Source organism: Cervus elaphus, chromosome 14 (genome assembly GCF_910594005.1).
Source record: "Cervus elaphus chromosome 14, mCerEla1.1, whole genome shotgun sequence".
Classification (NCBI taxonomy): domain Eukaryota; kingdom Metazoa; phylum Chordata; class Mammalia; order Artiodactyla; family Cervidae; genus Cervus; species Cervus elaphus.
In genome coordinates, this window is record NC_057828.1 from 63,329,562 (window position 1) to 63,354,999 (window position 25,438).

The 25,438-nt window shown below is 38.4% G+C and overlaps 1 protein-coding gene across 1 annotated transcript in view; it reads left to right on the plus strand.

The window, feature by feature from the left end:
* Positions 1-501: 501 nt before the first annotated feature.
* XPR1 (xenotropic and polytropic retrovirus receptor 1) overlaps positions 502-25,438 on the plus strand; it is a 200,392-nt gene continuing 175,455 nt past the window's right edge. Inside the window, exon 1 of the mRNA XM_043923014.1 lies at positions 502-757. Coding sequence (XP_043778949.1) covers positions 689-757 — 69 coding nt within the window. The 5' untranslated portion in view covers positions 502-688. The remainder of the gene's footprint in view (positions 758-25,438) is intronic.

Sequence of the window (25,438 nt, forward strand, 5' to 3'; positions counted from 1 at the left end):
TGAAATTCAGAAGCAGCATGTAATTTTTGGCACTGACGTCTTTAATTAAATTCAATAAGCATTTATTGAGCACCTAGAGCGTGTAAAATAGGGTTCCTTGAAATACATTTGGGCCTTAAGTATTTAGTCTGTTTTAGTTACTCAATTTGGATTAATGTTGATCCATCCTTCAGGGTCTTATGAAGAATAAATATTAAAATGGAAAAACATTTGCACAAATCTTTGCAAATATAAACGTACTGTGTGGATTATTGCTGCTACAGTATTAATATTAATTGCAATAACAACACTGTTGCTTCGCAGGCAGGCGTAGCGAGCAGCTGTAAGGCCAACAGGAGCCAGACGGAAGAGGTCAGGGGAGGTGCCTTCAGCACGTCCGGCCCAGAAGGGGCGGAGCCTTAAGGAATATACCCAAATCCTGCCCCTTACTCCGCCCTTTTCGTCTGGGCGCGTAGGCGGTTACCATGGCGATGACGTATAGAGGGCGGGGCGGGGCGGGGCTATGGAGAGGAGGAGGAAGATGGCGGGAGGGCGGCTCTGAGGAGACCTCGGCGGCGGCGGAGGAGGAGAGAAGCGCAGCGCCGCGCCGCGCCGGGGCCCATGTGGGGAGGAGTCGGAGTCGCTGTTGCCGCCGCCGCCGCCGCCTGTAACTGCTGGACCCGAGAAGGAGTGAAAGGGAGACGGCAGGATGAAGTTCGCCGAGCACCTCTCCGCGCACATCACTCCCGAGTGGAGGAAGCAATATATCCAGTATGAGGTACCGGCGGCGGCCGAGGAGTGGGAGGACTTGGAGGGGCCACCATCTCGCAAGTCCCGACCTCCACCGCCGCCTTCCGCTCTTGCTGTTTCCCCCGTACCCGGGCGGACTTTGACCCGGTGCGACGGGGAGCCACTGCGGCATCCCAGCCGCGGCCGGCCCCCTCCGGGCCCCGCTGACCTTCCCCTCCCCCGCAGCCCCGTTGCCGCCGGGGTAACGGATATGCTGGCTGCGGGCCGGGAGGGACTGCACAGCCGGCCGGGGCTGAGGAATGGTGGTGGGAGGGCAAGCCGCAGGTAGCGGAGTCGGGGTGTGAGGGTAGCCCGGGGTACAGCGGTTCCGTGCTAATTCCCACCTCCTCCCGCTCACCCTGACCTCTGGTCCCCGCCCTGGGCGAGCGCCCCCTCTCCAAGGTTAGGTCTTGTTTCTTTCGGCTCACCTCTCTCCGAGGAATCCTCTTCCTAGATTAGCCCCTCCGGTGATTTCCTTCAATTCACTGAGCCCTTCAGCTTTCCCCCACTTGCCCACTGTTGACAAAGGCTTTGTAACAGGGTCGAAACTTGATTTAAATATGTATCACACGTGCGGTGGTTACAGTAGGCGAACGTATCGTAATCAACTGTTTTGTTTTGATAATAAGACGGTGACTCGTGTTTTCACTGATTTCATGAAGTATATAAAGTAATCATATCTTTGGTTTTGGCTCTTCGGTTTTGGAATGGAGTGAAGGGGAAGAGGAAGAAAGAAAGAGAAGGGAATTATTAACATTTTCAGGTTTTCTTTCCTAAAATTTTTGTTAGCTAGGGAGAAAAGTACTATCTTGTAAACAATGTACTTTTAAAACATTCCTGTGTATACAGAAATCATGGCCCTCCTCACCCTTAATTTCTGTGATAACAGCTCCTGGACGGTATTTAATAGATAGTGATAAGGAGGCTTACGTTAATGAAAGGAAAAGTAAAGATAATGAGCTCATTTATGTATTCAGAAGCCAAGATACCTGGAGGGTTTTAAGCTTTGCAATACGTTATTCTCAGTGGCTGGCAGTTCAGCTCCTGGATAGAGAGACTTAATCTGTAACCTCCGGTAATTCACATCTGTGTTGTGTGCAGGAACAAAGAGTATAAAATCAATATGAACACAAATATGCTAGCTAGATTTTATGAATTAAGATATTTTGGTTCTCTTTTTCATTTCTATTTTAAGTTCATTGAAAGGATGTTTAGGCAATCGCAGAAGTTTATTTATTCATGTAACAGTTGTAAGAATTGAAGAAGGCAAGGAAAGAGACATAAGTAGGTTAAACAGAACCTTGAAGATTGTAAAATAAATTCACCTGGCAACATACAGTATTTCATTATTGCCAGAAATGAAAGGCCTAGAGTTGTTAATGCTTTCTTTCACTTAATTTTCTTCTAGTGTTTTGTGACTACGTTTTGTAAGAATGAAATAAGGGACAAGCTTTTCAGCCTGTAGAGCTCTTGATTTATTGTTGCTAATAACATTTGGTCAGTTTTAAAACCTTGGCTAGAGTCCAGATGATGGTTTTTATTGAAAGGAGGGTATTGGTCTTTCATCTTTCTAGTAGTAATTTTCAGCACCACTGCCAGTTCTTCATAGAACAGGGCATCCTGAAGCAACATCCTATATAGTATGGAATGCTTCATTTGGGGAGTAATAGTGACTGGTTGTATGCTGTGATTCATTTTAAGTATTACAGCACTTAACCGTTTCATAAAATTGTATTAATTTAGAATACAATTTTTAGGGCTGGAAGGAGAAGCATAAGACTTAAAGATGCAGTTACCTCTTGATTTATAATATCAGCTTTGTGGCTGGAGTCATTCTGGTACTCAATTCACATACTGCATTTGGACACTAACTAGTCCTAGATGGTTTACTTTAAGTTGGTCAGAGAGGAACACATTTCATATGTATGACTGTGTTATTTTTTCCTAGGCCAATTAAACATTATTTTTAAAAAAATTCATTAATTGTAGATTATTGACTTTTATTCTACAGAGAGTCCTTACTTTGTGACTTGGATCTTTCATAAGCTTGTTATTTGGTAGGCAAAATTAATAAGGAGCACTTTTCTTTTTGAATTGGAGCCATTTTTTATAGGGTTGGGATCTGTGTGTTGTATATTGCTTCTCAAGAGCTAGTACTGTTCCTTTAAAAATAAAGAGGCATAAATAAGAATCTTTAGAGGAAATTTGGCAGCTTAGAAACTTTGGGGGAAAAAAGAATATCGTGAAAGATGTCAGCATTTGCTAGAGAGAAGAACCTTTTCATATGGCAGAAAAATGTAGTTTCTCACATGTGAAGATGATGCTGTTGAAACACTGTTAGTAGAACAGACACTTGGATTTGTTTTTTAAGTACTGGTGATGATATTTTGGTATATTACCATGATTTCTAGTGTAGGCTGCTTTCTAGTGCTGTGAACTGCTATGAACTGTTCAGCTTTTTTGGTTTTCATGTCATTTTGCTGCATTAAATTTTACTTGAAACATCAGAGCATTAGACAAGCTGAAAATGTTTTACCTCTATGATTATATGTATTACTGTGTACACACAGTCATACCCTAAGTGCTGATTCTTGTATATGTTTGTCATAAAGCCATGGGGACAGGCTCTTTGCCTTTCCAGGCTTCTGTCCTCTTTCATAAAGTAAGAATATAGGGTTAGAGCTTTTTAAGGTCCATTATAGTTCATAGGTTTTTGATTTAACTTTTAATGGCTTCCATTTTTTGGACTATAAAATTAGTATTAATGATCCATCAATATCCTGAAAATGATCAGTTTCTAATTTAAAAATGAATTGTAGAGTTCATAGACTCAATCTTCATAGGCGGAATAATGAAGCATAAAAGAATAGAGCAACATGGAGAAATAATACAAAGAAAATTGGTTTGATTCATTTGTGAATAGTTTTTACAAAGAATAAACACAAATGGAAAAGAGGCTATCCCTGTTTCCAGTAATCTATTTGAGTATAAATCTTGGCATGTAATGCAGAACATCAATAAATCTTTTCAAGAGCACTTTTTAAAATTTAGAATCAGTGATTGCATACTTTAGAGCTCTGTAATTGATTAATCAAAATTAATTTAGACCAGTTTCTGCCAGACTAGTATGACCATGTTAATATTTTACAGAATATTAGCAAAAGAAGCAAATATATTTGGTGCCTTTGGCTGATGACTTGTGTTTTTTTCCCTAGGGTCTTGTGCTGCTTTGGTTTCTCAGGAACCAGGAATGGTTTTGTCTGTGTACACTGTAGTTTTGTAAGGTACTAAAATAATGAGATATCTAAATTTCAGGATTTTAGAGTTAAAAGGGAATTGATGGATTACCTGTCGCCTTGGTTTTTTCAGACGAAGAAATTAAGGTCCAGAAAGGTTAAATTACATGTCCAGTATCTTACAGAGTCTTTTCAGCACAGAGGTGTAAGCATTGAGTCAAGTCACACTGACTGTGTGACCCTGATGAAATCACTTCCTCTTCTGGGCTTTAGGTTCTTCATCTGTAAAGTGAGAGAACTGGACTTGATTTCTAGGCTCACAACCCTCTATTTTCTAAGGACCCATATAGCTCCAAATTTCTGTACATTTTTATGATTTCATTATGCTTGATATATGAAGATGATAGAACTTTAAGTATAACAATTAAAAGTGTTCTTTTAAATTAATAATCTCTTTTCAAAAAAATCTGATGATATCTTAATCTGTGAATGGAAAACTGACCCAATGAAGCTTTTACTGAACTCAAATAAAAAGTGATGGCAATAGTTTTAATTTTTTTTGTTGCAAGGTTTGGAAAGGATTCTGCATAAACTGCATACCCCTTTTTTTCAAGTGTAGGGAAACACCATAACATTATTGTGATTTTCATTTATAGAACTCTCCCATGAGAACACTTGTGTTGCATGCTTCAATTTCCCCAAGGTATTATGTTGATTAGTTAGGGTTAACTTGCCTTGCTGGAACTTGTTTGAAATTTCCAGTTTGGCCACCCGATGGGGCACAAGCCACACTTTTCCTTTTAGGCACTTCTGCAAATGAAAGTACAATATAGTATATTTAAAATAACGTTTGTGAATAAGTATAGCAATAAGATGCCTGCTATTTACAAATGTTTCTTAACTGAGTGTTGTATAAGATAGGAAGCTATTACCGTTATTTTCATTGTTTAATAAAGTATGTCAGGGTGAGTGTCCTGGAAAGATTCTACTTGTCTACCCATCCCTGAATGTTGGGTTTGGATCAGTTTTTGGGTGAAGACCCATATCATAAGAATATAGAATCTTACTTGACCTGGGGTGACCATGGAAAACCATTCCTGGCCTCAAATTCAGTCCTAACCTGAAAAGCATTTGAGAGACTGATTAAGTTGTGCTGGCTAGGGGTTTCAAGTATATTTGCATCATAGCCCCTAAGGAGAATACCCAACATTCCCATGAAGGAAGAGAAGGTAGTTTTAGAAGTGTTACTTATGTTCATTTTTATGTGTAAGACAGGAAGAAATGAAATTTTACCAACATTGAATAAATATGTTGATGAGATGACCTCATTTTAGGAGGTAGTCTGAAGGAGAGTCAAGAATTGCTAATAGTTTTCTCACTTGTTTCTTCACTTTCAGCAAATAGTTCAGTTTATGGTTGCATATAGTTAGATAAATTTATGGATATTACCTAATTTTGACTAAACTAACCCATATAAAATGAATGTGAATTAAAAAGACTCCTGTAAAGAAACCAATAATGCAAGTACATGTGAACAACAAGAAAATGGCAGAGCTGACAGTTCTAGTACTAGCTTTTTGTCAGCCAAATTACAGAAAAAACAGTGCTTCTTTAATAGACCTAACAAGAAGCTTGCCAAAAAGTTTCAAAATGATTAAAATAATTTTTCAAAATAAGATTTTAACGTCCGTTGTCATCCATAGTGAACTTCACCCTAAATATATGTTATGTATTAGAGTATTCTGCATTTGTAAGGTCAGTTTTCCAGCTTATAGCCATTATCATCAAGTTTCAAAATTAACTGAATCTTGAAGTTGGAATTAGGCCTTTGAAAGACTAAAAACTAGGATTTTAAAACGCAGTGAAACTTTCTGTTAGATTGTTCTTTAAAAGTATTGTTATTGGTAATTTCTTAAGAGAGATTAAAAATATTTTTGTATTATTCACAAGTGAAAGTTTAAATTAGTTTATTATTGTCTCATCTTTTAAAACTTCCATTTAAAAATTCTGTGTTTATAATGTATACAGTTGTAGAAGGAGATAATGTATAAATAAATGTACATATATTGGAGGTGCTTGGTAAACTTTTTAAAAATAGTAATGTAACAAAAAAAGTTCGGAAGATTTTGCTCAAGTTGTACAGCTTAACTGGAGGTAGTTTGTGGGTTGCTTGGTATTTATTTAATTGGCCTTTGGGAGATTGTCAAAATTCACTCGGGGTCTTGCCTGGTTGTATTTTTGTTTTCAGGTCTTCCCCTTACCTAGTAAATGCTAAAAGAAGTGAAACAGGCAATGCTCATGAACAAATGCCTAAAAAAATTATTTATTCATTCAACACATATTAATAAGGGCTCTATATGTGCTATAGGCTGATAGATTCGTCATTAAATTCTATCTCTCTTAAAAATAGAAAAAAACAAAAAGCAGTTTTTTGTGTGTGTGTGTTTGGGTTTATATTTCAGTCATATTTCAAGCACATATTTCAACATAGTGCTTTCAAAATTTAAAATGGTGTAGAAAGGGAAGATTGTAGATTGAGGACTTGGAACATGGTTATAAATTTGGATCACTGTGTAAATAATATGGAAGAATTCTCCCTGGCTTTTCAAACTTTTTATATGTTATACACCTTTAAATTTAATTGTTTATAGAAGGAAATTTGCTTACCTGTTTCTTCCTATCACTAGGCAGGTATGGTATCTGGTATCAGAAAAGCCTTAAAAAGTTATTTATTATAGATCACGGGAAAGTTTAATTAACTTGCTGTAAGCATAACTTGCAGTTTTCTTATTATGTGTAATGAGAGGGACAGTGTGATGATTAAGAAAACAGTCATCTCTTATTGACGATGACCTGCAGAATTTAGAAAGACTATAGACCATAAATAAGGAGATGTAAGTCCTTAGAACCAGTTCTGTCACTGAATATTCACAGTTAATTAGTGAATCAGTCATTTTTTTGAAGATTGAAGGCCTGAAATATAATCACACAGGAAAATGAGAAGCTTTTAGATTATTGTGTGAATTACTTATTTAGACTAAATTGGTAAAATTGTAATTCACAGAGTAATGCATGTGCTTTGTGAGCTTTTTCTATACCTTAGAGAAGTAATTCTTTAACTTTTTGGTCTTGGTACTATTTGAAACTCTCAAAAATTGTTAAAAAGATCCCAATATCTATTGATAATACTCTATATTTGAAATTGAAACTGAGAGATTTGTGAAGCACAGAGTATACAAGCACTCCTACTATCCTTCAGGGGCATGACATCACATTTCATGTGGCCTTTGGGAACTTCCACTGTGTATTTGTGAAAGAATGAATGAAAAAGGCACATGAAGTTGTAGTATTGTAACGGATAATGGGGTCCTGCTGCTCGCTGCTCAAAAACCAATAAAGAGGGCAAGTTGGTGGAAAGAAGTTTGCTTTATTTTGGATGTCAGCTACAGCGGTGGGGGTGGGGGATGGGAGGAGTGGGGGGATGATACACTTATCCAAAGACCAGTACCGGCCCCACTTCTTCTATAGTCAGTGGACAAGAGTTTTTGTAGGCTTAGGAAGGGAGCTACATGCAGAAACAGCACAGTCAGCTCTGACAGTCATCTTGAAATTGATTATCAGTGGTCTGACCAGCGTCATTTCATTTATTTTAAGTACAGATAATCTGCAGTCCCATGGTTGGTTTGTTCCCATTTCCTTGAGGCCAGTTCTCAGAATTTTGGCAGCTTATGTCATGGCTACAGTCTGGTCATCATGTAGTTAACTTTTCCTACATGGTAGGGGTTTTAGTATCTGTAAGACAGCTCACAGGATATGGCTCAGATTATTCCATAGCCCTTGAGAAGAAACTAAAGGTCTTTGACTATACTTTATAATGACTGGTGGTGATGGTTTAGTCGCTCAGTCATGTCCAACTCTTGTGACCCCATAGACTGTATGTGGCCTGCCAGGGTCCTCTGTCCATGGGATTCTCCAGGCACGAATACTGGAGTGGGTTGCTGTTTCCTTATCTAGAATAAAGCTGCGTGCTAAATTGCTTCAGTCATGTGCACCTCTTTGCAACTCTGTGGACTGTAGCCTACCAGGCTCCAATGTCCATGGGGATTCTCCAGGCAAGTATACTGGAATGGGTTGCCGTGCCCTCCTCCAAGGGATCGTCCCGACACAGGGATCAAACGTGTGTCTCTTATGCCTGCTACATTGGCAGGCGGGTTCTTTACCACTAGCTCCACTTGGGAAACCTCAAAATTTAACATGGATTCAATGAAAGTGAAAGTGGCTCAGTAGCATCCTACTCTTTGTGACCCCATGGACTATATAGTCCATGGAATTCTCCAGGCCAGAATACTGGAGTGGGTAGTCATTCCCTGTCCAGGGGATATTCTCTCTTTTTTTTTTTTTCAGATACGACTGAGCTTACTGAACTGAACTGAGTCCTCCTTTTAACTAGATGTCACAGTAGCATTAGACAATGACCTCACCCTGTGCTGGCTTTCCTCTGGCCGCTCAAATTGCTCCCTCCAGCTCCTTTTCTCTACCTGGCCTTAAATGTTGCCATTCCTCAAGCCCTGGTCCCAGACCCTCCTTGTGTACAGTATTTCTTTGGGTGCCACCAGTTGGCCCACTACTGTATGCTGCTGGGGCCCGTGAACTAAGAATAGTTTTCCTGTTTTTGTTTTTTAATATTTATTTATTTGGCTGTACAGGGTCTTAGTTGTGGCACTCGAGATCTTTAGTTACTGCGTGCAAACTTACTTATGGGATGTGGGATCTAGTTCCCTGGCCTATGTGGGGAGCACAGAGTCTTAGCCACTGGACCACCAGGGAAGTCCCGGTTTTTGTTTCAAATGCTGGGAGAAAGAAAATCAAAAGTACGTTTCATGACAAGTGAATGCTAGTATCCCTTAAATTTTATTGACACACAGTCACATCCATTCATTTCCTATTGTCTGTGGCTGTGTTCACACTCCAGCAGCAAAACTGAGTAGCAGTGACACAGAACCTAGAGCCCACAAAGGCCAAAGTATTAACTCTTCGTTTCCAAGAAAAGTTTGCTTTATGCTTTCTCCCTAGCTTCCATTCATTCTGGTAGCTTTGGTTACCACGTATATGCCAAGGATTCCCAAAGCAGCATCTTCGGTCCAGATCCCTTCTCTACGGACGACCAGACATGACCACCCAGCTGCCTGTCATTCCCACGTGCAGGAGTCACCAAGAGACCAGAATGAACAAGACCAGACCGGCTCCTACCTCAGCGTACGCCCTTTTCACTAAGTGGCACCAATATCCATCCAACGGGTCACACTTCCTTGACACACCTCCCTTCCCCTAAATCAAACAAAACCAAAGTCCCCCTCTACTGTCTTCAACGCACCCGCACCCCTCACCTAAAACGGGTCTTTTCCAAACGTAAATAAAGCCAGGCAACCCTCGCCGGCGTTTGTGCCCTGGAAGCGGAGCCGCTCGCGCATGCCCGACACCGCGAGATCCCTGCACGGCCCTCCCCCGCCGCGCAGCGTTCTCAGGACCCCCTAAGCCCGAGGCCTCGTCGCCGCCTCAGAAACACAAGCAACACCGCCCTCCCGCCCCAAGCCGCTCTCTGCGGCGCCCCCAGGGGATATTCTCAACCCAGCGATTGAACCCAGGTCTCCCGTGTTGCAGGCGGATTCTTTCCTGGCATTTTTCTCACTTCTCTGATCAAACTTAATCTTTAACTAAAGTTTTTCCACAGATAAAAGGCAGGCTGAGGACAGGGGTGGGGGGGCGGGGGGGCAAAGGATCTTTAGGGTCCTGCTCCATTTCAGTATTATTATGAAAATAGTTTTGATCTTCTGGGTTCCCTGAGAGAGTTTCTAAGAGTTGCTGCCTTTGAACACACAGCTCCTTTCAGAACATTTGGAGATGGCCTGAGAAAAAGCTCTCAAGTCTTAGGAAGCACATAAGAGGATAAAGAGAATCCCATGAGTGAGAATTCTCTAGTATATCCCCCTGCACAGAATGATAGAGAAAAGAAAGTTGTTTTCCCTGGGATTCCCACTTCTAATCTCTAGGCATTGAATTGAATTAGTGGAAATGTGCTCTTTTTGTCATTAAGGAGAAAGGAATTAGTATTTATTGACCAGTTAGGAACCACGTGTCAGCAGCTTTGTTACCTCATCTAATCTTCACAACAGTTTTGTGAGATAGATGATTTTTTTCTTTTTAACTTATTTTTTTATTGAAGGATAATTGCTTTACAGAATTTTGTTGTTTTCTGTCAGACCTCAACATGAATCAGCTATAGTTACACATATATCCCCTCCTTTTTGAACCTCTCTCCCATCTCCCTCCCCATCCCACCCCTCTAGGTTGATACGGAGCCCCTGTTTGAGTTTCCTGAGCCATACAGCAAATTCCTGTTCGCTAAGATAAGATATTTTGGGGGGCTCCAGAATCACTGCAGATGGTGACTGAAGCCATGAAATTAAAAGACGCTTACTCCTTGGAAGGAAAGTTATGACCAACCTAGACAGCATATTAAAAAGGAGAGACATTACTTTGCCAACAAAGGTCCGTCTAGTCAGGGCTGTGGTTTTTCCAGTGGTCATGTGTGGATGTGAGAGTTGGACTGTGAAGAAAGCTGAGCACCAAAGAATTGATGCTTTTGAATTGTGTTGGAGAAGATTCTTGAGAGTCCCTTGGACTGCAAGGAGATCCAACCAGTCCATCCTAAAGGAGATCAGTCCTGGGTGTCCACTGGAAGGACTGATGTTGAAGCTGAAACTCCAATACTTTGGCCACCTGATGCAAAGAACTGACTCATTGAAAAGACCCTGATGCTGGGAAAGATTGAAGGCAGGAGGAGAAGGGGACGACAGCGGGTGAGATGGTTAGATGGCATCACTAACTCAGTGGAGATGTGTTTTAGTAAACTCCGGGAGTTAGTGGTGGACAGGGAGGCCTGGCGTGCTGCGATTCATGGGTTCGCAAAGAGTCGGACACGACTGAGCAACTGAACTGAAGATAGATGATTTATTATCTTCATTTTACTGATGAGGAAACTCAGGCTTAGAGAGACTAACCAACTTGTTCATGGCCATATACTTAGTAAGTAGTAGAGCCAGAATTTGAAATAAAATCTGTCATACTTGGGAGCTCTTGCCTTTATATGGGAATTGTAAATAGCAGTGATGCTAACAGGGGCAGTAACAACAGCTGTTATTTTTTGAGTGCTTACTTTGTCAGTCACTATGGCATTACTTTAAAAACATTTCTTGATAGCAAGCTGTGTAGGTAGGTTTTTATGTTTGCTCTATTTGTAGACCGGGAACCTGAGTCTTAGAGCCATTCAGTAACTGATTATGTTGAAACTGCTAATTGTGGTTAGCAGATATGAGATTGAAAGAGCCCCTGCTCTTAATTCCTACATCCTGCTGGCTTATGAAAAATAAATAAATACATCCATTTGTGCATACATATGTTTAGGCCCAGTCTCCAGCACCTGCTGAAGTAATGGCTGGACTATTTTTAGTCCTAGGTCTTAGTTCTGCATGGTTTGGAGGTAGTAGAATGTGGTCTGGAGGTTAGAGTTCACCTCTATTAATTAATTTTTTTCTCAAGATTATTAGTGTAATTCTTATGACATAGACAGCTGTTAAACAGAGGAACTTATAAAGATGCGCCATAGGAAAAAGATAATGAGATATAGTGATAAGTGTAAAAGGAGGAAGATAAAGAAGAGTGAGCATAGCTGCTGCTATGCCACAGTTGTGGCTTTTTGCTTTTAAAGCATTCCATAGATCATGGAACGTTAGACCTGTAAGGAATTTCAGATTATTTAGTCCAATTCCCTTTTTTACTTGAGTGGGAAATGAAGTCCAAAGAGGTTGTGATTCAAGGACAGGTAGCTTGGTTAGTGGCAGAGTTAACCCAATCGCTGGGATTCATTTTATTGTTTAACCATTTGCATCATGGACCTGTGTGTCGGTGATGCACGGAGAGAACAAACTCTGAAGCCAGACCGCCTCGGTTCATATTCCAGCTGCACAATTGACTAGCTGAGTGAGCTCAGGCAAGTCATTCTATTAATTCCTGTCTGTTCTTCAGTTTCTCCCTTTGTAAAATGGGGCCAGTAATAGTAGTTACAGGACTTCTGTGAGGATTATATGAGTTAATATATGAAAAGTGCTAAAATAATGCCTATATTTGCTATTAAAATTATTTCTACTACAGAGTTCAGCGGTATTAGTTAAGGCTAGGTTAGCGGTATCTTTGTGAGGAAAACTGAGCCTCAAATTTTGTCCCTCTGGGCTTGTTCAGTTCAGGTTTTTGGAAAATGTCTCTATTGATTTTAGATATTATTCTTTTTATCTGTGATATTTATATTAATAAATTGTCCTTTTTATATACAGTAAGAAATTCAGGTGGGAGCAATCATATGGTTGTGAAATAATTTAGTTCTCCTTGGTTACTTGTAACTTGTATTCATTTCAGTTATAGACTGTGCCTGCATATTCTTTTTTTCAGTTGGGGTGACATTTACATGTGCGTTCCTAAGTATGTCTGAATAGCTTAAGTGAATCCTTTGAATTTTTAGTGGCTATCTAATTTTAGTTTGTTTCCGTTTTCTAATGAAAATTTAATTTTTTAATACTAGAATTGGTTTTAGAGTTGAAAAAGACCTTCTCAAGTCCTCTGTTTCACAGATGAATAGATTGAGGGCAGAAAGGCCAAGATATATGTATGGTCAGCCTCACAACTAGCTGATAGCAGAGCCTGGAATTAAAATACTGACCTCTTGCTCACTGGTATACCTTACTGAGGCTTATCACTGCTATATAAACATTTCTTTACTTTTAATTTTAAAAATTCATTTTCTTTATAAGAGACCATATGAATTTAAATGTTCTTGTTAATTATTACTTACTCAGCATTAATACATTTATCTGAATCTAATCCTTTAGTTCACAGTAACAACCTCAAATTGTTCTTGTGTGTCAGTTAAAAGACTAGATAAATAAGAAGCTCAAATTTAAAAATATTGTTTACTCAGTTACAACCATTGCCCCATTTAGGTAGAAAACCTATTTTAGGTGAGGAGATAGGACTGAGGAATTTTGGTTAAGGCTTGAGGAGTTAGGTAGAGATGAAAGGAGGACTCAGGAAAGTTGAAAAATCATTTGGACATTTCTCTGTAGCATACCTGAATGTTAACACAGGTTACATGTTACCTCTACATGAAGAGCACCTCCCTCTCTACCCCCTATCTCTTATAACATACTGCCAAGCTGAAGTCAGGGCATATCTGACTAGAGAAGATTAGAATATATAATATTAATCTATTCATTAACTATTCATGATGTCCCCTTCCTTTTTTGAAAAAATAATAAAGTGACAACGATGATAATAACAACAGCTAATGTTCGTTGAGTGTTTCTGTTGTGTCAGGTGTTTTACATTTAATCCGTACCCTCTAAGGTAGATTTTGTTATCCTGTTCTAAGAAGTCACTGAATCTTAGATTGAGTTGATTGCCCAAGGTCACATAGCTGGTGAATGGTAAAACCAGAGTTCAAACACAGGTTTGTCTTATTTTACAGCCTGGATTCTTAACATGATGATACATGGTCAGGATCTCTCAAGGGGCTGGTGATGTAAAAATAGGTATACGCCTGTCCTAAAGGAGCTTGTAACTTGGTTGGTCTTCTAATCGTAGTGTATTGTGATTATGTTACAGAGGAATGGCCGATTGATTTGCTCTGGAGAATCAAAGGTATTTATCTTGAAAGCTTTCACAGAAGTACTAGAGATTCAGTAGGGTTTGTTGACACGGTGAAGAGGGGACAGGACACTGAGGGCATTCTAGGCAGATAGAGTAATTTTGAATAAAGGCATAGATAGGTGGAAGTATGCAAGCATATTAGTGAAATCTGGTTTAGTAGGTATGTTGGAGGGCTGATAGTGTGATTTGTACGGAGCCTTGAATACCATGCTGAGGACTTGAAATGTTTCCTGGTTGTGAACCAGTAAGGATTTTAAAGAGACTTGGGGAGAGGGATCAATGCAAAGTGAGAATGTAGTTTAGATCCTGGAGATGCAGTGGGGAGACCAAGACCAAAGATAGGAAAACCAAATAATATAGCCAAAAATAGTGAGAGCTTGAATTTACTACCTCTTTCAATCAGTTTTCCCACACTTTGACATCTAAAATCAAGATATATCTCATAATTAATTGTCATAGATTAAATTGGCAGACTTTTTTTCATTCTTAGACGCACATAAAGTACCAGTGTATATTACTACTAATGGGATCTTAGATTTGATGAAATAATGATAGTAATAATATTTACTGAAAGCCTGCTGTGTGTCAGGCAGAGTCATAGATACATGTTAGCATCCAACATCTGGTAGTATCTGGCATGTTTAGAAACTTAAAAACAACAACAAAACAGAATGTAACTGAAAGACTATGGGATCTGCTTGAGATATCATTAAGGGATTGGAAAGAGAGATTTACGAGAGCATCATTGAAGGCAGTCAGTGGAGAAAATAGGAAAAGCTCATGTTTATCCCCTGTAGAGCGTGACTACAGCTCTGGAAATGAGTTACTTTGGTATCAATTAGGAGAAGTGGGTCTTATTCTTTTAGTTTTGTTTATTCAGTGAAATGTGATCATTGATGACAAAATTGAGACGATAGTCTTTCTCCTGTTTTTCAAATATTTGTATAATAGCAGGTAACAAAAGTGTTGATAAGCAGGTGAGTCACCACCTCTAATCATGTAGTTCAAACATCTTTTGATTAAATCTTTGAGTAGAATAAGCTTATTTGAAATATTAGTATTTCAAATTATACTGCCATTAGTTATTTGCTAAAGAAGATTGCAAATTTTTTTTTTCTAGGATTTGTTTGCTTAGTATCATGGACTTTCAAAAATTCAGTTCTTGGTAGATTCAGAAATTAGAAAGTGAATTGATATAGAGACCACCGAAATTGAAATTGTAACAACCCTGTTATTGTAATTGTAATTTAATTGTAACTGTAATAACCTTGTTGGGCAAGTCATGTAGCCTTTCTGTGCCACAATTCTCTTATCCTTAAACTGGAAATGATAATACTTTTTGCTTTTGGAGGATCATGTGAAATGAAATGAATCAATAATTGGAAAACAGGAGGTTTAATAGTTACTACACATAGTAAGTATTAGCCATTATTACATATCTATCCTTAGTGGTTTGAGTCTAACAGTTGAGCAGCATCTTGATTCATTTACTGTTGACACAGTTGGGGGAAGGGATCAGTGAAACTGTAACTAAGAAAAGACAACTTAGACTGTTTATTCAGTTGAACAAATGGAAATTGAAAGAATTTTACCTTTTTAAAAAAGGTTATGGGATTACCAGACCACCTGACCTGCTTCCTGAGAAACCTGTATGCAGGTCAGGAAGCAACAGTTAGAACTGGACATGGAACAACAGACTGGTTCCAAATTTGGAAAGGAGTATGTCAAGGCTGTATATTGTCACCCTGCTTATTTATATGCAGAGTACATCATGAGAAATGCTGGGCTGGATGAAGCACAAGCTGGAATCAAGATTGCTGGGAGAAATATCAATAACCTCAGATATGCAGATGACACCACCCTTTTGGCAGAAAGTGAAAACGAACTAAAGAGCCTCTTGATGAAAGTGAAAGAGGAGAGTGAAAAAGTTGGCTTAAAGCTCAACATTCAGAAAACTAAGATCATGGCATCTTGTCCCATCGCTTCATGGCAAATAGATGGGGAAACAGTGGAAACAGTGGCTGACTTTATTTTTGGGGGCTCCAAAATCACTGCAGATGGTGATTGCAGCCATGAAATTAAAAGACACTTACTCCTTGGAAGGAAAGTTATGACCAACCTAGGCAGCGTATTAAAAAGCAGAGACATTGCTTTGTCAACAAAGGTCCGTCTAGTCAAGGCTATGGTTTTTCCAGTAGGAGAGTTGGACTGTAAAGAAAGCTGAGCACCAAAGAATTGATGCTTTTGAACTGTGGTGTTGGAGAACGCTCTTGAGAGTCCCTTGGACTGCAAGGACGTCCAGCCAGTCCATCCTAAAGGAAATCAGTCCTGAACGTTCATTGGAAGGACTGTTGCTGAAGCTGAAACTGCAATACTTTGACCACCTGATGCAAAGAACTGACTCATTTGAAAAGACCCTGATGCTGGGAAAGATTGAAGGCAGGAGGAGAAGGGGACAACAGAGGATGAGATGGTTAGATGGCATCACCGACTCAATGGATATGAGTCTGGGTAGACTCTGGGAGTTGGTGATGGACAGGGAGGCCTGGCTTGCTGTGGTTCATGGGTTCGCAAAGAGTCGGACATGACTGAGCAACTGAACTGAGTATTTCATAGAACGTAAAGTTTGTTACTACTTGCTGATGGTTGCTGATGAAAGAAAAAAAGATTATACATTTTGAAAGATTCTTTGGTTTTTGGTAGAACTGAAAAACTGGGAAGAAAATTGGTCCCTTTTTCCTTTTTCTTTTGCACTTTTGTTGTAAGCCTTATTAAAATTTCTGAATTGATTTGTAAGCATAATGTATTAGAGAAGAAAATGTTTTAGGGAAGGAAATTACTATCAAGTGCAGAATTTTGGCATTCCTTCTTGACCTTTCTTCCATTTTAGAGACAGTGTTATTTAATATGATAGGTTTTATGTTAGGAAAATTTATGAGACGATTTTTAACCAACTTTATGTTTAAAAAATTTAAACAACATGATATCAATAGTCAACAATAATAATTGTGTATTTTGTGAACTTGCCCTGTTAAGCACAGAATATCATACTAAAGTATCATCCCCCTTCCAAGTTGCTTAATTGCAAACATACATAATATTTTAGTAGTTAGATCTTTTTTTTTTTCTCTTTAGTATTTGAAATTAAATAAAAGTATTATTGGTAAAGATAAAGTAATACTATTAAACTTTTGTTTTGGCCGTGCCATGTGGCATGCAGTACCTTAGTTCCCCATTCAGGGATCAAACCCATACCACCTGCATTGGGAATACAGAGTCTTAACCACTGGACTGCTAGGGAAGTTCCTATTAGACATTTTTAAGCGTATCACTTTTCTTTTGCTTAGCACAGTGATTTATGTAGGTGGTTTAATAACAAGTTGGATGGCTAGCCAGATATAGAGGTTGAAGGAGGGAAGAATTTAATGTAATGGTTTAAACGTAAGGAAAGTGGTAGAGACGAGCTACTTTAGGGGGTGGTAAATTCATGCTGATTTCTTTTGTGAAATATCTATATGTAGAGATAACTACTAGCTGGAATTTGAAAGATTATGTCAAAAGATAAGACATTTTAATTGAGATAGTAGTTAAAGAATTAAGTCACTGTATGTAACACAGAAAAATAGAGACAGAGGAAATCTTGGAAAATAAGTTGTCATAGGAGTTAAGGGTCTGAAGGGTAAATGGACTATCAGCAGTGACATGCTTTGTAGACAGGTTAATGAGAATGAGGATTAAGGTAGGCCTTTGGATATGACAAAATTCTGAACACAGTTTTCTTCTGCTAACTTTATTCCAAGTTTGAAGAGGTTAAAAGTCATTTAGACAACATATCTGTACTTTTTTTTAAATTTAATTTAATTTTTTTTTTCATATCTGTACTTTTCGTTTGAGAAATTTGTTAAGAGTGATGAAAATGGAAAAAAAAAGTGATGAAAATGGGATGGAACCTTTAGGAATGAGTAGGATAAAATAAAATATTCTTTGAAGGATGTGTGGGATCCATTCATCTTGAAGGCAATAGAGAAGATAGCTTTAATTTTATCTAAATTTTTTTTGCTTTAATTGCATTTCCCTCATTTATTGGCTGTGAACTTTTAAACAGTTATTTCTCTGAACCTCAGTTTTCTTGGTGAAAAATGAGGATAATATTTACCTTTCAAGATTATTATGAGAATTAAATGTAATAATACATGAAAGGGCTTCCCAGGTGGCATAGTGGTAAAGAATCTGCCTGCCAAGCAGGAGACATGGGTTCGATCCTTGGGTCGGGAGGATCCCCTGGAGAAGAAAATGGCAGCCCACTGAGGTATCCTTGGCAGGGTGATCCCATAGACAGAAGAGCCCCTACAGTCCATGGGATGGCAGAGTCAGACACGACTTAGTGACTAAACAGCAACAGTATATGAAAGTGCCAGCAAGGGCCTGATCTATAGAAGATATTTTTCAATAAAGTATAGCTGTTAATTTCTATCATCATTAAAAATAAGCCATAGGAGTAACTTTTTATTCATTTATTCAGCAGATATTTATTTTAGGGTGTTGGTACTCAGTCTTTTAGTATACCAAGACCCTCTTTCAATGTCATGAAATTTCTTGGAAACTAAATGATGATAGCTGGTAGTATTGAAATTGGAGTTGTGAACTGGTCTGAGACTCATGGATTAGAAACCATTTTTATAAAGTGTATAGGTGTATTGCAGAACCTTTGGGTTCCTTTTTTGTTTTCTTTCAGATAAACTAACGAACTGTTACTAAGAACAGTGGGAATTTTATGTTGCCATACTATTATATTTGGACAAAATTCAATATGGTTTATCAGCCTGTCTAAACCTTATATATTAAAGAGGGCTGAAGTCAAAGACACTAAGAACTTTTCTTGTGGCTAGTAAATGAAAGAGGTTTGAATTTTGTGGAAATTAACAAAAATAATGAAAATTGGGACAAAAGAAATGACTTTACATTTTGGTATTTCATGAAACTAGAAATGCTATAAAATAATTAATAAAAATAACATAGTTAACACTTTAAAAAATTAACTGATGTACTGGTCTTGGATATTTAGGCTTTATGTTACAAAGTCTGTGCAGTTTACAAACATATTTTGACTTTTACTGTGCTAGATGCTGTGGCCCATAAGAACTGAAGTGAGATTACTCTCTGCCCTTAGAGAATTTACAACTGTTACCACAGTAAATGTAAGAATGAGCCATATAGATTTAATTAGTTATAAAAGAACATTTGTTATCAGCTGCATGTTATTGTCAGAGCAGGATCCTTAGGTAAGGAAGATGCTGATTTAATCTGTCAGATTTATTCTGTCCCAGCCCAGAAATGCAGCTGTATGATTTCTCAAGGGCATTCAGTGTAAGTTAAATTACAGTATTGGTGGCTGTGACTTACGGGAATGCAGTTTTGCTTGTTATTGCTAAATAAATCACTTCTTGAAATTGTCATAGTCTTCCTTTCCATAGTTTTTGTATCTTTATGGAAATAAACATTTTAGGTACTTTGATCAAGACAAGCCAAAGATGTTGGTTATGATCTAATAACGTTACATTCTGTGATATAAAAATATTTTTCAGAATTAGCGTTGTGTATTAATTATCTGTTGCTCTGTAACAAACTACCTAAAACTACTGAAACAATGAGAAACATTTATTATCTTTCTGTGTGTAAAGCGTTTGGAGGCAGCTTAACTGGGTGATTCTGGCTCAGGGTATTTTGTGAGGTTGTGGTCAAGATGTCAGTCGGGGCTGCAGTCATCTCAAGGCTTGCCGGGGACTGGATCCAATTCTAGAATAGCTCACTCAAATGGTTCACAAATTTGTGCTGACTTTTTTTTAGGAGGCCTCAGTTCCTTACCACTTGTATCTCTCCATAGGGGTGCTTCAGTTTTTTCATGACTGGCTTTTTCTAGAGTGGGGAATCGAAGAAAGAGCAAGATGAATACCGCAGTGCCTTTTATGACTTAACCTTGGAAGTAGTATTCTGTCATTTATGCAGTATTCTGTTGGCTGTATGTGCGTGCATGCATGCTCAGTCGTGTCAGTCCTGTCCAACTCTTTGCAACCCCACGGACTGTAGCCCGCCAGGCTCCTCTGTCCATGGGGATTCTCCAGGCAAGAATACTGGAGTCGGTAGCCATTCCCTTTTCCAGGGGATCTTTCTGACCCAGGGATCAAATCTGCAGCTCCCATGGCTCCTGCATTGCAGGCAGATTCTTTACCGCTGAGCCAATGGGGAAGCCCTGTCGGCTATACAGGTCAGTCCTATTTAGTATGGAAGGGGATTGCACAAGAGTGTTACTACCAGGAGTTAGGAATCATTGGAGGCTATTTCAGAGGCTAATTACTGCATCTGACATAAAAATCTAATGATTTAGAAAAGTGTTGGAAATAAAAAGGAGAGTATCAGAAAATTGAGAGGCCAAAATTAGAGGTAAATTTTGGAGAATAACATTTCACTCCAAATAATGGGTAACATGTCTTTTTCTCAAAGAAACATGGATTAAAGAATGATCAGTAAGAGTCCATTGAATAGTTTAGGTGAGAGGATGGGAGAGAATGAAAGAAAAGAGGTTGGGGTGGTGGCATTGACTGAATCGGATCACTAAACTTAGGAGTGCAAAGGAGGAGAAAGTTAACCCCCTAGGACAAGGAGTTTTCCTTCCTCATGGTGTATCCCAGGTGCCTAAAACAGGCCTGACACGTAGCAGATTCACAAGTATTTATTGAAGGAGTGAGACAGTGACTAAGGTTGTTGATCTGTGTGATGTGGTTTCTGGCAGTGACATTAACAGAAATAAAGACATGAAAAGTGTAGGCTTTGGGAAGAAAATGAATTTTAGACATTTTGTATATGTGTTAGCAGACATGTGGCTGAGGATTTAGATTAGGGAGATACCCATAAAGAAATAGTAAAAACCATGTCAGTGGATATTGCAGTGTGTTATGGAGGAAATGTATAAATACAGATATAACAGGACATACTCCAAGTTGGTTCTTCCTATTATAAATTACATATATTTTATACATTTAACAAATTCATTAATAATTTAATGTTGTGACAACTTTTGTATATTGAATTGCCTTTTACTGATAGTGCTCAGTTGTTAAGTCTTGTCTAACTCTTTGCAACCCCATAGATGGGATTTCCTAGGCAAGAATACTGGAGTGGTTGCCATTTTTTTCTCCAGTTTGCTGATGGGATACATTTAAATTCCATGAAAATTGAGTCATGCATAATGCTTCTAATATACTAATATACTATAGGATTGTTAAGCATATATGAGAATACATTAATTTTAAATTTTATTACATTAGATTATAAAAATTTGTCTTTTTTTTTTTTTACTTTACAAATTATTTCTATCATCAAAAGCAGAGCTAGGTTAGTTTATTTCTATTTGGGGATAGAAATAAAGGTAAATTAGATGGTCATTCTTCGTACAGGACTCTTGAGAATGCCCAGTGCCCTCTTTTGAGGTTTATAATTTGATTTATAGAACTGTTCTTGGCACTTGAGTATCAGGAAAATATGACTGATTTCTGGATAGTGAGACAAAGAAACCAGGTCAGATGTAACTGACTTGCACATTATTCACAGACTACTCAGTATTTCTGGTGAAAAAATTAAAAGGGGAATATAAGGGATTTCCTGGTAGTTGAGTGGTTAAGAATCCACCTTCCAATGCAGGGGACGTGGGTTCAATCCCTGGTTGGGGAACTAAAATCCCATATGCCATGGGGCAACTAAGCCCACATGCTGCAATAAAGAGCTCCTGCGGCCATAAATAAGTGATAAAAAGAAAGGGAATACAAAAAGAAGATAAGAGATAATTGGAGAGTGTTTCTGGGGTGTGTAAATCAGGCATAGTGTACATATTTTTAAGTATATATCAAAATTATAGTCAGTGCCACTTGAAAAAGTCTGATGTAAATTTTATTGAATTATTAAGCTCTGTTAACAGGGATAATGCTTCCTTTAAAGTTTTATAACAAATATTCCTTGCCCTTTCTCTTCAAATGCCTGTGTTTATTTTATTGTTTATTAATCCAGTAATTGGATTGCAGTGTGCTTGCTTTGGATGCTTTGAAGCATATGAGAAAAATATAAATTAGATATTTTGTTAATGAAGATGATAATATTTATGGTATGTCATATGTGAGGCTAATAGCGAGTTGACACAGTAGGACTCTTTCTACCCTGAATACTCATTGAAAGGACTGATGCTGAAGCTGATGCTCCAGTACTTTGGCCACCTGATGCGAAGAACCAACTCATTAGAAAAGACCCTATGCTCGGCAAGATTGAAGGCAGGAGGAGAAGGGGACGACAGAGGATGGGATGGTTGGATGGCATCACCGATTCAGTGGACCTGAACTTGGGCAAACTCCAGGAGATGGTGAGGGACAGGGAAACCTGGCGTGCTGCAGTCCGTGGTGTTGCAAAGAGTCGGACACGATTGGAGACTTAACAGCAACAACAAGGAATCTTTCTAGCTTCTGATCCTTGTTCTATGAAACGGTCTGTGAAACCCATATGTTTGGAAAGAAGATCAGAGATGATCTTTGTTGTTGTTTAGTTGCTAAGTCATGTCCAACTCTTTTGTGACCCCATGGACTGTAGCCCACCAAGATCCTCTTTCCATGGGATTTCCCAGATAAGAATACTGGAGTGGGTTGCGATTTCCTTCTCCAGGGGATATTCCCAACTCAGGGATCGAACCCATGTCTCCTGCATTGGCAAGTGGATTCTTTACCACTAAGCCACCAGGGAAGCCCAGTGATGATCTACTGTGGGTTATTAAAAATTAACAACGTAAGAAACTTGTATTGGCAGTATTATTGAACTATACCCTATTTTGTACAAAAGATATGTTGTAGAAAGTTTAAGTAATAAAATGAGGAGTCCTTGTTGTTTAAAGTGTACACATGTCAATCCTAATCTCCCAATTTGTCCCGCCCTCCCCTTCTCCTCCCCACGCCCCCCACCCGTGTCTACGTGTCTGTTCTCATATATACTACCATGTGTAAAATGGGTGGCTAGTGGGAACCTGCTGTATGGCACAGGAAGCTCAGCTTGGTGTTCTGTGATGATGTTAATGGCTGGGATGGGATGGTGGGGTGGGAGGGAGGCCTTGAGGGAGGGGCTATATGTGTACATATGGCTGATTCACTTCATTGTACAGCAGAAACTAACACAACATTGTAAAACAATTATACTCCAGTAAAGCAAAATAAAAATAAAATATGTGCAGGAAAAAATACAGTGTATGTAGGTTGAGACTGCATATGTTTTCTTAGGAATCTGTAAGTTTCTTATAAGAATTAAAAACTCTGTGTGCTCATGTCAGCGATCATCAGAAAATATAATAGGAACATATTCTAAATCATCTAGTTGACCATCTTATAACCTAGATGCCAGGAGATTGCAGTGTCTCTGTTTATGCTTGTTTGGCCATGTTGGCTCCAAGTAGTGTTGTACTACTTTGTGAAGTAGTAAGAACTGAGAATTAAGAACTGAGGCATTTCTAATACATAAATGATGCAGTCATGTCTAGCAGATAGATGGCCAAATGATGCGCTAGCCCACTGTATGACACAAATTTTGTGGTAGTTCACATTCTCTTAGCCAACATTCTTTGAGCATCTTCTGTGTTCTAGGCACTGATCAAAGTACTCCATATATAATAATATATATGATATTATTCAGTAATAATAATGAATCATAATTAATGTAAGGATTTGTGTTTTAAGTTTTTATTTTGTACAGTAGATCTGGGAGGTATGTGTAGTTACTAGTTCTGTTTTACAGATGAGGGTACTGAAGTATAGAGAAGTTAATTTTTTATGGTTACATAGCTAATAAGTGGTAGAGTTGGTTTTCATACACATTACCTGACTCCATAGCCTCTAGCCACTGCCTCCTAGTAGATAGCTGACTATACTGCCTCATAGTAGATCCCATCTGACATAGTCATCTTGGCATTCCAAACTCAGAATAGGCAAAATGGCATTGTATTCATGTTACCAATTCAGATTTTAACTCAGCAAACATCTTGTTTCCTGTCATGTTAATGTTATTGATTAAATAATACTGGTTTTGTGATTGTGTTTGGATTTAATTTGTAAGATTTTACTGTCATATGCATTGTTATAACACTAAGAGTTTTGTCCTAGTTTATATATATTTCAACATTATAACAAAAATAATAACATTAAACATTATAACAAACATTTCAATAACATTATAACATAAAGAAGGCTGAACACTGCAGAATTGATGCTTTTAAGCTGTGGTGTTGGAGAAGTCTCTTGAGAGTCCCTTGGACTGCAAGGAGATCAAACCAGTCAATCCTAAAGGAAATCAATCCTGAATATTCATTAGAAAGACTGATGCTGAAACTGAAGCTCCAATACTTTAGCCATCTGACGCCAAGAATCGACTCATTTGAAAAGACCCTGATGCTGGGAAAGATTGAAGGCAGGGGGAGAAGGGGACGGTAGAGGATGAGATGGTTGGATGACATCACTAACTCAATGGACATGAATTGAGCAAGCTCTGGGAGATGGTGAAGGACAGGGAAAGCCTGGTGTGCTGCAGTCCTTGGGGTCGCAAAGAGTCAGACACGACTGAATGGCTGAACAACATAACAAAAATAACTTCATACTCAGAGATTACAGTAGAGATGCTTATGTAAGGATTCCTTTGAATCTTTTTTTTTTTTGGCTGCACCACATAGCTTGTGGGATTTTAGTTCCCCGACCAGGAGTCATACCTGTGCCCTTCTCAGTGATCAGAGAAATCTTTTGTAATGCAAATGAATACATACTGATTTTACTTATTATACAGATACAGAATTTTATATAATGTATTGGATTTCCTTAAACTAAAACAGCATGAATGAGGAAACTCAATTTTGTTGTTTTGTGTATTTGGATGCACTTCTCCTAACTCAGCTGAGTCATGTAATAGACAGTCATAAGTGCTAATATAGACAATACTCTGTAGGATTTTCCCCTGGTGGTTTCCAATTGGGGTCTATTCTCTAGTCACAGTCAGGGGATGGTATCCTATTTATAGAGTCCTCTAAAGTCTATTACTGTCAAAAACATAGAGGGTCTCTTATTCAGAAGAAAACTGAAGTAGTAAGAAGCAAAAAGAATTGTCCTTGATTTTACTGAGAGTTGTCTTGATTTAAATGAAATTATGATTTAGTTTATAATCAAAATGAAGACTATCATAATCTTTCTCTTTATAAAATTTAATCTTTTTAAACCTTAATTTGGTAAACTTTCCTTTTGCACATTTAATTCATTTGCATTACATATCAGAGATTTTACTTACTGTGTTTTTTCAGAGTGCTGAAAATAAACCCTTTTGAATTCAAGAGCTGTGTATTAAGTTCCTACTGCATACAAGCTTTTCTGCTAGTCATTGGTGGTTTATTTACTTACTGATAACATCATCTGATTTAGGTACATATGCCTGTCATACTTAAGAAGTAGAAAAACTTCAGTCAGGTATTTGAGTCTCTGATATTACCTGGTTCGATGGTAGTACATGAGTTTAAGCAAGCTCCGGGAGTTGGTGATGGACAGGGAAGCCTGGTGTGCTGCAGTCCATGGGGTCGCAGAGTTGGACACGACTGAGCAACTGAACAAAACTAG